Raw genomic sequence first — 14,012 nt, 5'->3', positions numbered from 1 at the left:
CCCACGTCCCAGCGTGGATTTCGGTGCTCACTCAGAAGCCACCACCACCATCATCACCACCACCATCGTCGTCGTTGGTGATCAGAAGCTGCCCTTCTTCAAGCCACACGCCGCCAGTGTAGATATCAGCAGCAGCAGTAGCAACGCCACGTGAAATAGCTTAGCAATCCTAACTAATCGATAGAGTTAATGGTTAATGAGCCGAGCTGCGTCGGTGACACGGTGGTCGCGTGTTAATTTAGTAATGATCAGGGCGGCAGGAAGGGAGGAAGCGAGAGTCGGAGCCGCGGAGACAGAAGCCGACGAGTCTGCGTCTGGGACAATACCGAACATCGCCAGTGTCTGACCCGAGTGACTTACTGGGGGCTTCCTGACTTGAGTGAGTGCCTTTGCCTACCACCCCCTACCCCCCCGACTGAGTCACCAAGCGAGAGTTTTCGTGGCTTTTCGAACGACTCCGCTTGCTTGCTGAGCGATTCTACACTTTGTGAGTTAGTAGCTTATTGGATTTCTGAGTGGTTGCTTGCTTATTGAGACTCAACGTGCTTTGTTGGCTTACCGAATGACTGACAGGTTTGACTGAGTTACTGATTAATTTATTCAGTGGCGGATTGATCGATTTTTTGACTGACGGGTTGGCATTTTGTGACTGACAGTAACTGGCCGATGGATTGTTTGACTGGCTGACTAAATGGCATACAGACTGGCTTACTGACTAGCCGACTGACCGATTGACCGATTGGTTAAGCTGTCCGTCTATAAAGAGGACGAGAAGGATCTGCATGGCTATCGTCGCTGAGATTTGCGTTGTCGTGTTGAATTTAGATGTTTGGATTGAACTATGAACGGTGACTTTCGTGATCAGACGGACGACTTTTAACCCGAGTGACTGACTCACTAGCCGACTGACCGAATCGACTGCCAGCACTGACATACGAGACACATATTCGCCAAATGTCTGCGAAGTGAGGTTGATAAAGCGACTGCGAAAACGACTTAACAACAACAAAGGGAATTGTGTGGGTGGTTGGAGCAATAGTGGAGTCTCTGACCTCGGCAGTGACATGCTGGGGGTCACACGTGAATAGGCAGGTGCCAGAATAGTGAATTGTCAAGTATCAAGACCACAATCCCAGTGGCGTGGACAAGTGTACGACCTGGTGGGCATCTGGTGAAACAAATAAAGAGAGACCTTCAGAGCTCATCGGATTCTCCCAGTCTGAAATACACGAATCCGACTCATCACGTTGGGAACTCGTGTGTACAGGGGACTGTATTGAATTGACTTGGGGGGGGGGGGGGAAGTGTAAACGTTTGGCCCTAACGTGTTTGTTCGTCAACCATTCTTCATCTCTCGCCACCGGTGAACTCAACTCAAAGACTGCCAGCGGACAGCGTCACGGTCAAGCCCCTTCACAGAAGCAGCAGCAGAAGCAGCCAACTTCTGCCCGTCATGGAGCAGGAGCAGCAGGAGATGGAGGCCCTCCCTGGAGTTGAAGCCACCCCCGGCAGCCTGGACCTGAGCAGCGCCCAGGGGGTCACCCTCCTGCTGCTGTTCGCCGCCTCGGCCCTGACGGTGCTGGCATGGCTCGCTCAGTACTTGGAGCAAGGCGGAGGCAGGCGCCGTCACCTACCACCTCATCATCCTCCTCTCCTCCTTCGGCTCCTTCCCCGGGGACTGCTCGGGAGGGCCGCCACGGGGCCTTGGTCTTGCCTGGGCGGCTTGGCCGACCCGGCGAGTCTCGTGGCCGGACTGGCGGCCGTGCCCAGCTGGGGTGCGGAGTTGGGACGCGCATGGATGAGGGCCCTCAATGAACAGCACGGACACAGGCACGGGGTGAGTTCTGTTCGTGCAGTGAGTTCACTGGGGGGGTTGTCGAGATGCCTGGATGTGTCCCCGGACATTTGAAGTCACCGCACAACGAAAAGTCCCCGTGGTACTGCGGGTTAAGTCACTTTTGCTTGGGGTTTGGGCACTTTTAAGTCACTTGAGTGCAGACGTTTCGGTCATGTCACCTACATTGATGTTCGTGCACGTTTTAAGCGTGCCTAAGTGATGTATTACAAGCCAGGAATTCGATTAATTCATGTGTGTCCAGGCACATCAACTGCTGTGCAGATATTTTCAAGGCAACCTTGCGAGAGAGTCTACGAAACACTTCGGTCACATGTATCACTCATGTACAGGCACCTGCCATCACTGATGTTTAAACAACGAAGTGAACTTTGCTTGTGCCCAGACACATTAGTCCCATCTTTGACACACTGGCTCCACAGTCACTTGCAAGCTTCTAGGACACTTTATCGCCTCTAGTTTGGCCCATGGAGACGTGTCATGCCGTCACCACCATTCATGCACTTGGCCACGTTACGTGTGCCCATTGACGTTGGTATTCTGCTGATCATGAGACGATACAGAACGTAATTAAGTGGAATTTAAGTTACACAAATTCGTTGGCACACCTTTAACAAATACGTACACCCCTAACTTTTGATTTAAAAACACAGGGGGTGACTAAGTGCGTCTTATAATCCGCAGACTAGGGTCGAAGTAGTGCTATAATGTAAAAGTTGTGGGTATCATTGTGTCTGGTGGTGGTACTGTACGGCACTGTACGGTGACACGTGTGCGCGGTGGTGACACGTGTTGGCTTGTTTATAGCGATGCTGATGCCTTTTATTAGTCGTTACTGTTATCGTTGGTGTCCGGTGTAGTATCGTGGACGTGAGAGTTCGATTTTAGTGTTTTAGTGTTCGCTTGAACGCAGCTGAAAGCTTTCTGAGACACAAAAATAATCCACGTGTGACCTGAGACACGTGCCACGTGAATGCATTTCACTGTTTTTAAACATTGTAAGCAACCATTCGGCTAGCTTGTGTAATTGAATGTTAGGTTGTAATCATGCTGACGTATTGCAAGGTAGTGTGTGTAAATTGCCATGTTGCTACGAGGGTAGTGATTGATGTACAGTACGATTTATGCTATGCGGAACTTGTGTTGATGTTAATCATCAACTTGAGGGGCTGAGTTGGTAGTGGTGGTATTCAAGTACCCTACAAACTACAAACACAACATTCGACATTGAGGAAAATATTTGCTGACGTTGAGGAAATTCACCTTCAGGGCAGACAGAGTTTGGGCTGTGTGCTTTGTTTACTGTTGCGTTAATAACTCGCCCGGCTGTTTTAGCCATCCTGTTTTGTTCATTTGAATATCCCCATTGTGTTAATGAACATGCTTGGGCCAAGAATGTGCTTATAGGCGTCGAACTCGAGAAGAGAAGGACGTTCGTCCTTTATTTATATGGTGGCATTTACCGCACAGTACTGCTGCATGTGCCTTGTGCCCCTGTCAGAGATGTTACTGGTAGGAACCTCCTGGTTACACCAGCCCACAGGGGATTATTGTGTCCGTCCGTCGTGAAGGGGGGGGCTGGGTGGGGAGGGAGGGCCTAGGTGGGGAGGGTGGGGTGGGGCTGGGTGGGGAGGGAGGGGCTGGGTGGGGGGAGGGAGGAGTGGGGCTGGGTGGGGAGGGGCTGGTCACCCCGTGGTGCCCTTATAAAACTCAACGTTTAACCTACTCACGCCGGCTTGTGCCCGCCCTCACAGTCGGGCATATTTGCGGAATACACCACGCCGCCATTGACCCTGGCCATTGACCGAGCAACCCAACGTTCCTACCAGCTCCCTCCGCAGGAATGTGTTAACTCCCTCTCGTGGTACGCAGTTGGTTGTGGATTCGACCCCGACACTGACTGACACCTGCTGTATATCTGGAGTTTGCGTGTGTCCACGTGGTCGCGTTGACTTTTTTCTCCACGTTCAGAAACGTTTAACGTGTGTTTAGAGTATTTGGTTGCTGTACACTTCCACATGATAAGCCATTTTGTGGAGCTTATCAACTGTGTGTAGGTCTCTCCCTGGCTCTCCTCCCCCCCTCGCTTACCTATATGGCCTCTTGTTACAGCAGCCCTTTTGCCCACTTCAGCAATTGTTTCTTGCTGTGGTTGTCCCACCTGACGACGGACGCTTGTGTTGCGCCCGAAACGTCGTGATTTAATTTTGTTTTCTACCTACGTGACTTTACCGAAAGAACCAAAGAGTATGGATCTCCTGCAGTCACGAAAACTTCAAATCTAGATTGTGTGTAGGTCGCGTCTGATAAGAGCTATACAGCTGAGTGGACCTTACCTGCTAAGATAATGCTAGTTTGTAGTTGTTTTTAAACACAACAGCACACTACACCATAAACATTACAGTGCACTCATTTGATGTTATTACAAGAATAACGTTTGCACTATGCTAGGGCAGTACAATATTGTGTTTGATTGACAACTGTCAAAATGTATTGTACTATCTTATTTAATTGCCTTTGTAGTCAGTCACTACGTGATAAACTTTAGAAGTTCTTAACTAACATTTACTTGCCATTAATGTATCACGTTGTCATTGTCACTCTTCTATCGCCGCTATCCTGGTTGTTACTTTCCCCACAAACTCTACCCGTAATGAACGCATCTTGTCCACCAGACTGACTGTTTTCTCTCACCAAAAAACCCAAAGCAAAGATCTCCCCCCCCCCCCGTATAGCCTTGCCAGACTGTTGGGGGCAAGTGCTTCTCAAATAAGTCAAAGGGAATTCCGATTTCAATGATCATAGAGGCGGTGCTCACCTCCTGTTTACAGGCAATAATCCAGATCCAGTGGTGGGCATTTCCACATTCATATGGTGGAGGCAAGTCCCTCCATTTGGACAACCACTGCAAAGTTATCCTATTAAGACAGAGATCCCACGTGTAGCCTTAAGAGTGTTGGGGCAAGTGCTGTTAGCGAGCACCTATGAAGGCCGGCATGGCACACGAGGGGGTCGGTGGCCAGCACCACGCCCGGCCGCCTTTGTCTCCCCGATCGCGATGTTCACACACCGCACCAGCTACTCATTCGAGGAAGGGTGAGGGGCTGGGTGGGGAGGGTGGGGCTGGGTGGGGAGGGAGGGGCTGGGTGGGGAGGGTGGGGCTGGGTGGGGGGTGGGAGGGAGGGGTGGGGCTGGGTGGGTAGGGGCTGGTCACCCCGTGGTGCCCTTATAAAACTCAACGTTTAACCTACTCACGCCGGCTTGTGCCCGCCCTCACAGTGGGGCATATTTGCGGAATACACCACGCCGCCGTTGACCCTGGCCATTGACCGAGCAACCCAACGTTCCTACCAGCTCCCTCCGCAGGAATGTGTTAACTCCCTCGCCTGGTACGCAGTTGGTTGTGGATTCGATCCCGACCCTGACTGACGCCTGCTGTATATCTGGAGTTTACGTGTGTCCACGTGGTCGCATTGATTTTTCTCCACGTTCAGAAACGTGTAACGTGTGTTTAGAGTATTTGGTTGCTGTACACTTCCACATGATAAGCCACTTTGTGGAGCTTATCAACTGTGTGTAGGTCTCTCCCTGGCTCTCCTCCCCCTCTCTTACCTATATAGCCTCTTGTTACATCAGCCCTTTTGCCCACTTCAGCAATTGTTTCTTGCTGTGGTTGTCCCACCTGATGACGGACGCTTGTGTTGTGCCCAAAACGTCGTGTTTTATTTTTTTTTCTACCTACGTGACTTTACCGAAAGAACCAAAGAGTATGGGTTCCTGCAGTCACGAAAACTTCAAATCTAGATTGTGTGTAGGTCGCTTCTGATAAGAGCTATACAGCTGAGTGGACCTTACCTGCTAAGATAATGATAGTTTGTAGTTGTTTTTAAATACAACAGCACACTACACCATAAACATTACAGTGCATTAATTTGATGTTATTACAAGAATAACGTTTGCACTATGCCAGGGCAGTACAGTATTGTGTTTTATTGACAACTGTCAAAATGCATTGTACTATCTTATTGAATTGCCTTTGTTGCCAGTCACTACCTGATAAAACTTAGAAGTTCTTCACTAATATTCACTTGCCATTAATGTATCACGTTGTCATTGTCACTCTTCTATCGCCGCTATCCTGGTTGTTACTTTCACCACGAACTCTACCCGTAATGAAGGAATCTTGTCAACCAGACTGATTGTTTTTTCTCACCAAAAAACCCAAAGCAAAGATCTCCCCCCCCCGAATAGCCTTGACAGACTGTTGTGGGCAAGTGCTTCTCAAATAAGTCAAAGGGATTTCCGATTCCAATGATCATAGAGGCGGTGCTCACCTCCTGTTTACAGGCAATAATCCAGATCCAGTGATGGGCATTTCCACATTCATATGGTGGGGGCAAGTCCCTCCATTTGGACAACCACTGCAAAGTTATCCTATTAAGACAGAGATCCCACGTGTAGCCTTAAGAGTGTTGGGGCAAGTGCTGTTAGCGAGCACCTATGAAGGCCGGCACGGCACACGAGGGGGTCGGTGGCCAGCACCACGCCCGGCCGCCTTTGTCTCCCCGATCGCGATGTTCACACACCGCACCAGCTACTCATTCGAAGCAGGGTCGACCTCTACACTGCAGCTCACAAACACATTTTCTGGTTCTCCCCTCCCACATCTGCTTCATCCCATCGTCTCTTATCTGTTGCACATTCAGTCGTGCTGTTTGTTGCTTGACGGGCTTGGCCTTTCTTTGAGCCTTTGCTTTGACAACAGTGGTGACGTAACCGACCGGTTATTTCTTTTAACATTGAGCGTTACGACGTGTAATTACTAATTACTGCCTTTTTGTCGCTGTACATTTAACTACTGTTCACCCACAGTGACCAGCATGGTGAAGTATGGTCAAACAACTCCCATTACCTACACGGCGGTGATTGACAAAGGGCTCCCTATACGTTTGTTATTATTTGACTCTCATTGTCCAGGCAGAAAAAACAATCTGCTGTTTCCCTGCATTATCAATTCACTCAGCGACTCATGTGTTCAGTTGTGACAGTATTTGTGCATATTCTTTGTTCTTTCGGTAAAGTCACGTAGAAGGGAAATAATAAAATAATATAAATATATATATTTTTAATTATTTCCCTTCTACGTGACTTTACCGAAAGAACCAAGAATATGAATCCCTGCAGTCACGAAAGCTTTAAATCAAAATTTAGTATTTGTGCAGTGAATGTTAATATTCCACGATGACTGTATTTACATTTAAACTAATGTTTGTCCTGTTGTCATTGTAGCATTATGCTCACAACAAACGCTGTTGGGGCACACGTGTGCGTTAGCGAAGGCACTGTTTTGGCACACTGTTTCTGACTCGACAGGTGAATCTATCAGCGGTCATTTATAGAAATATTTTGACATTTCAATTTCAATTGAATGAAAAGCAGCATTCATTATTGCATATTTGCCATACCTGTACATTCATTAAATATGAAAAGGCTAACACCCTGTCACTTCAACTTTGGAATTTCTACCACTGGCTAAGACATGAAAACACTGCTGTCCTATTACTCGGTTGAGCAAGGTCACAATTTGCATCAACTTTTAAATAAAGCTTTTGTTCTAGTATAGTGTTACTTTATTCCGATAACCTATTATAGTAATTATTGTGCCAGGGTTGAGTCGGTGTTCGGAACTATATAGCATTTAAATGTATTATTTGGTCATGTGCGTCACTGAGCATTGCTGCAATTAAGTGTTGCCCTGTGGGGAGTTTTAGCCCACAGTTATATGCAACGCGGGGCTTTTGTATCTGACAAGTGTCCTGTAAGGGACGGCCGGTAATGTGGCAGTCGAAACCAAAAGGTCAGCCCTGTACGTACTGCTCCGTGTCACTGCAAGCGTGTGGCTATTCATAAAGGCACACTCTCCATCATGGGTAGTTGTGCAGTTATGGGTCATTTACCTATGAAGATGGTAATTTTCCTATTTTAGCCACGGTTCCGGTACATAATGGTCTACTGACGCAAACAATGTGCTGCATATGCGTTTGAGTTTCTTTGATGTGTTACACGGATAGTGTCGTTTATTCAGTTTCTCGGCTATTTTACAAGGCAGATCCGTGGTGCTGCGTGAGACACAGCAACAACAGCAAAACAAAAGACTAAAACATAAGTATTGCAGAGAACGAAATATGTAAATAAAAAAAAATCGGAGCAAATATAATGCTGTAGGGCAGCAAGAGGTGCCAGGAAATGTTAGGTACGGCTGCAAATAATCTCTATATTTGAGTCTTAAGAGTGGCATAAAAAAAATCTAAAAAGGACAGTGCAAACATGTGGGAGCAAGAGGCTGCAAAATCAAACATATTTCTTAGGTACATGTGCAAGTGAGCTTTGTGTTTTGGCCTCATCGGTAAATAAAGGAGGAGTGAAGGAAGGAAACCATGATATTTGGTTGAGCTTCCAGAATTTCGGAGAACTCCTCTTACCCATGGTGATATGGGAGGCCCAATATCATGGATCATATTATTTCACGGGGTTATCTGAAACTTTACTCAATTTATCCGTGGGAATTTTTTTTGGATAGCCTGCGGGTAATTAGATAAAGCTGTCAAGTGGCTCCTCTTTTGCACTAAAAAATGTGTGCATAATAGGAAGCTGATCTGCAATGAACTGTAGCGAAAAACGTTGTTAATTGGAAATATAATATTGCGCTGATAATTAATAGGAGTTTTCTCGGACCAAGTTGTTCCTGGGTAATCGGGAATCGGATAAGAGGAGATGTGAGAAGTCTCTCAAAGCAATACTTACTACCCTGTCCTCAGATATTGAGCAAAAGGAGTTGGTTCTGTGATGCAGGCAATGATGTACTGTACTTGACATTTAACTGAACTGAACCTTATACATTCATGGGCAAGAAATAGTCTCTTCCTTTCAGGAAGGACGTCCTGTGTTACCCGATGTTTGTCGGAGTAGAACTGGTAAAGGTTCCACTTTGCCAAACTGCTACAGGGCAGAAGTTGCATATTCGGATATGCAGCCAGCGATGAATAATTGACACGTGCTCTTATGAATTTGCATCGGTTCTCGTATAACTGTAGGAGTAACCGGAGAAAAATGTTTACATCGGTACCGCATATCCCGTTGAGGTCAATAACACGGTCTGTGTCGTGTTGTAAGGATGTCCTGTTTTGCATTCTTGTACGCTTTTTTATACCACTTTGGATGTTTGTGCTGTCGGAAATTTCCTGTCCCATTCGGTTGAACGTGAACAAAAAGACAAATACCCCACGTAAGGCAATGTTGACGAGAGACTTTTTGCATTTTGTAGGGGGGGAGGTGCAGTTTGCATACATAACTGAACAACTTTGTTTTGGATGCTACAGAGTTTGCATGCCGAACAGGATTGAACACAATAACAGAAAATAATGTAGTTTGTGTGCGCTGTAAAAATACAAAGCATTTGTTATGCTGTTTTCCTGTTTTTAAATCTAGCCTCGACAAAGTTGCTTCGAAAATTTTAGACAGTATTTATCTGCCCGGCCGGTTAATTCTGGGAGTGCATTATATGAGCAGACATTTAAACTTCCTTGGAAATACTCTCGTTCGATACTACCTCAGTTTCCTGTCAGAACAAGTACGTTAGGGCCTGCCACCATCAATTCTACGTTTTCCTCATGTTTTCCTTGGTAACAATCCTCTACGGAATATGGGAATGTCAGTGGAAAGTGGAAATGGAAGAACTTTTTTTCGGTGTACATCAGTCGGGCGACGATTGTTGGCATGTACCACGCATGTGGTTTGTTTGTTGGTGTAACAAACGTAATAAGCACAGGGTTTGCAGAGTGGCATGCTCTCCGTGGATTAAAGAAACACGATGTGATGTGTGCTCTGCACAGCGGTTATTTTTTGCAAAGAGAAATGTTGCTTTATTCGATGCTAACATGATGCCACTTATGGCAGGAAAAGCACAGAATTTACATAATATAAATGACATTTCTGAAACAACTTTTTTTTGTGTTCTATCAAAATGTATAATCTTGGCCTTATATTGGTAATTCTTTTTGGATTAATCAGAAAATCGTATCCCCAGTTCGATATTTGTGAAGCAGAGGGTCAGGTGCTTCTGTGCCTGTCAGACATGCTGGACGATTTGGAGCTAAACTGACACGGAAAACGATTTCTCGCTCGTATGATGTCACAACAAGCGTTTTGTTGATGAAACAAAGCGGTCGTTCGAAAAACAGTGACATAACATGGCTGTGGAGAAAAAAACACTTTGGTTAAAGTTTGTATTCAAAAGCAATCGGGAATCGGAATCAGTATATTTATCCTGGAGAAATCCGATCAGCGACGACGCTGTTTTTCACAAAAGGTCCAGTAGGGGCGGCTCAGAACTGCAGCGAGTATCTATACAAATTAAATCATCCATACAAATAATATTTCGTGTCATGCGATACTTGTGTTGTGAGAGTAGTGACGCTGTAGTGAGCGCACGGCTCTACGAACCCTGGCAACCTGCATTTTATTCCCAGTTGCGGATAACATCCGTGGCGAGTGATATTTGAACTGCTCTCCTGTATTGCACCAACCAGCACTGACCAGTATGGTGAATTATGGTCAAACAATCCCTGTGTCAGGCAGGATTGAGGTAACCTTCATCCAAACTGGCAGTGGGTTGAACGCTCTTCCGATATTAGGAAGCCACTGGACCGATGCACTTTTGAATCTAGATTGAAAGCTCATTTCTTTAGAACTGCTTTTTGTATTAGGTTATTTTCTTTCCCCCGCACCTCCGATTAGCATGGCTGTCTACGTACGGTGCGAAAGAAGTTCAACATACATTAATATTTATTTACGAATACATCTGGATACATGTTGAGCTATTGCGCACAGTGGACAGCAATTGATAGTTTGGGCATGTTGTTTTCTATAGCCAGAGTAAATACTGATACATGTAATTGTGATGAAGTTGAAGGATATGAGAGTGTATGTTTCAGTAGATGAACAATCTCTCTCGCCTTGCTGTGATTTTTCTTGGCTACTTATCGCAATTAGCTGTGTGCTGTGAAGTGTTCAGTAATGCATTATTAAATACCATCTGTGTGTACGCTGTCTCCTGCAGCTCATCTTAAAGCATCGCAATGGAAGGGCGGGGGGGGCTCCAATAATGTACTGGTTTGCGCATTGGAATTGCAATCCAGAAGCCAAATTCGATCACCCGGTGCGGCAGTTGCAACAGTAGTGCAAGTTTCTTCAGTAATAAGAATAATAATTAAATTTTATCTCGTGTCATACATGCTCATAGCATCCCATAACGCCGCACATTAATTACACTGGTCAACATAAAAAACATTTTTTTCTGGCCTGGATTTTTGCAGCTGTTTTAGACTAATTTCAGGGTGCTGATTCCAAATCTGATCTCAGATTTGCTCTATCACATCTCATTTTATGCTATCGGCATACCCCATTTTCATTGATTTTACCCGAAATTAACTCTTGTCACTTATGATTGCAAGTTGTTGTGAGTCAGTGACTGCTTTAGTGTTAAAATATGGTGCTGTATTTTTAGGATTGTGTGTTTATAATATCATTTTATGTAGATATCTACATTTATTTAATATTTTTCTTCTGCAGTTTTTATTGAAAATGCAATATTTGATATCTCAAAAACCTGATGTTATAGACAAAAACTGATGCCAGATTTGGAATCAGCACCCCAAAATTACCTTAAAACCGTTGGAATACCTTATGCCAGAAAACGTGTGTGACCAGTGTTATTTATAAGGACCAAATCCCATATACAGCCACTACCAAGTAAATAAGAACTCTGCCACCTCCGTCCCTGTTCACCCAGCAGTAGACATGAGTCCCCCACAGTCGATCGGACAGGTCACGTGTGGTGGGGTCAAAGTGTGAGTACTCACACCTCTTCTAAGACGTCTGGCCAGCATGGAAGAGTAGGCCAAAAATAACATCGAAATTAGCTCTTCTGCCAGCAGTGGCATGAGCAAGGATTTGCTGGACTGCACCTTTTCAATTTTCACACGCTTTTTCAATTGGAGGGAGGGGAGGGTCTGCTTGTGACCAGAACTGCATCGCCGGTTATAAAACATGGTTATTGCTGAATGTATACTTTTAGCCAATGACGTGTGTTAAAACATAAAAGGCGTAATACTGGTTCTTAGGAATTATAGCAGTACCTATTTCACAAGCTCTTTCTTTTGTTTAGGGAATATACTTTGAAGCAAAATAGCTCTGGAAATGACCGACACAGACTTGCGATTGCTGGTTAATGTTGCTCTACGCTGATTCCGAGCCGCAAGCCTTTAAGGCTTTTATATTTCTTTTTGCAGAAATTCGAAATATCTCGAGTATTTCAAGAAGTGCAGGCGTTGGGTATCTATTAAAAACATTCCACCGTTGGTTGGTCATTTTCCATGAAAGCTCTGTTTATTATGGTGACACTGCAGTGACAAAGGTCACATACCTCCACAGATAAGCGCGCGGTGCAATGCGCTTTTTTTGATCGGGAGCATAAAACAACGTGGCAAGCACCGCCACCGCCGTGCGGCAGAATAAATCACTTATTATTTCCAGGTCAGCGTGTCGGCGCAATTGTGCGCAGTGGCAGCGCCAAACCCGTTGAAGGTGACCTTAAAAAACTGGAACGGTCTCGCCTCGATAGGGGCCGCTCCGCATTTTTCGTCAAATAAAAAAACCCTCACCCCACCGCACATGTTCCTGAGCCGTTGCGCAAGATATATGCGCGGGGCCTCAGGCAGGATGTGTTGTTTTGTTTGGAAAAGAATGTTAAGGACGGCATTGGGAGTGGCGATGGTGTCGTAGCCCGCGGGGTCTGTTATAAACTCAACATATCTGGTTGACGCACCGGGGCGGGAATGGGCGGCTGCATTACATCTCTGAGATGTAATCCAAAATGTTGGCGAGCTTGGCTGACTTGAGCCAGTTCACGCAGGGCAAATACAGCCTTGGTCCCTTTGACTGCTCCCGCACAATCCTACTCGGGCAGACGGTTCCGTGCTTAAACAAGTGCTGATGGGAAGCCTGTCGGCCGATGGACCGAACATATTCTACGTTATTTCGTGGAGACACGGAATCGAGTTCAGCTTCATCACAGTGTTATCCAAAATGCTCCAGACCAATGCATGAGTTTGGATACAATATTGTTTTTTTGGTATTGAACAGGGCCCCATTGTTTATATGGAGTAATTTTTTGGCAATGACGTCTGGTAACAACATCATCGTGTGTTTAACAAGCCCAACTCTACAGATGAGGATCCAGAAGGTCACACACTGGTCAGAGTTTTCCTGCTTAATGTTGGTCTGGAAAGCGTATCGGGTCGATGGACTAAAACATGTTTTTATTAACATACGGAGACACTGCACACAGCTCTGTTTACAAATGTTTAATTGTAACGTTTCAGAATCTGACTGCTCCTGTGTCATCTATAATGTATGAGAGGCATTGGCTGTCTTGGAGGTCCTGTACGGTCTCTCTGACTTGCTCCTGTTTTTTCCTGTTGCCACGTGAACCGGCATGAAAACGCAGTGTTTTGCCCATTGCTTCCAGTAAAATACAGGATCGAATTTAAAGTTCTTCTATTGGCTTTCAAGGCCCTCAAAAAAGGGTTAGTTCTTATTATATCTCCATGATCTGCTGAAACTGTATGCCCCTGTCCAGCCACATCGATCCACCAAATCTGGGCACCCGAGTGTACCTAGGAAAAATGTGCGTTCAATGGGTGATAAAGCTTTCAGTAGTCAGGTTCATCGCTTGCGGGAACGCCTTGCCCCAGACCGTTAGCGACGCTCCGTCAGTCGAGGTTTTTAGGGCTCGTCTGAAAACACATTTATTTTCTCTTGCGTATCCGAGTGTGTCGGGTTGCTTGCTTTTTAGTTTTAACGTTAAGGGTTTTTATTGGGATTCTGTTGTAAAGTGCTGTGAGGCCCTGTGTGAAAGGCGTTATAGAAAACTGAGTTTTACTTTTTTACTTATTGCAGTTTTGCATTCCTGTTTCAGGATTCTTTCAGAGACCTAAATAAACAATTGTAGCATTGCATGCATATGTTGCTTGGCATTACCGTTGGAACAAGACGTCATGTTGGTGACCTTGACAGGTTGGCTCACAGTAAAATAATA

General features: G+C 45.6%; 1 protein-coding gene across 2 annotated transcripts in view; it reads left to right on the top strand.

Annotated features, from left to right (window-relative positions):
* The window catches only part of C2CD2L (C2CD2 like), a 92,620-nt gene continuing 78,608 nt past the window's right edge, over window positions 1–14,012 (top strand). The window contains exons 1-2 of one of the 2 annotated variants that reach the window (XM_078608198.1): window positions 1–379; window positions 1,381–1,837. In XM_078608198.1, the coding sequence (XP_078464324.1) occupies window positions 1,454–1,837 (384 nt within the window). In that variant the 5' untranslated portion in view covers window positions 1–379; window positions 1,381–1,453. Of the gene's footprint in view, window positions 1,838–14,012 lie in introns of both variants that reach the window. The other variant, XM_078608197.1, reaches the window with a different exon arrangement.

This window comes from Lampetra planeri, chromosome 29 (assembly GCF_965212315.1).
Source record: "Lampetra planeri chromosome 29, kcLamPlan1.2.h2, whole genome shotgun sequence".
Lineage (NCBI taxonomy): Eukaryota > Metazoa > Chordata > Hyperoartia > Petromyzontiformes > Petromyzontidae > Lampetra > Lampetra planeri.
Note: the sequence above shows the minus strand (reverse complement) of the source record. Positions and strands in the feature narration are given on the sequence as shown.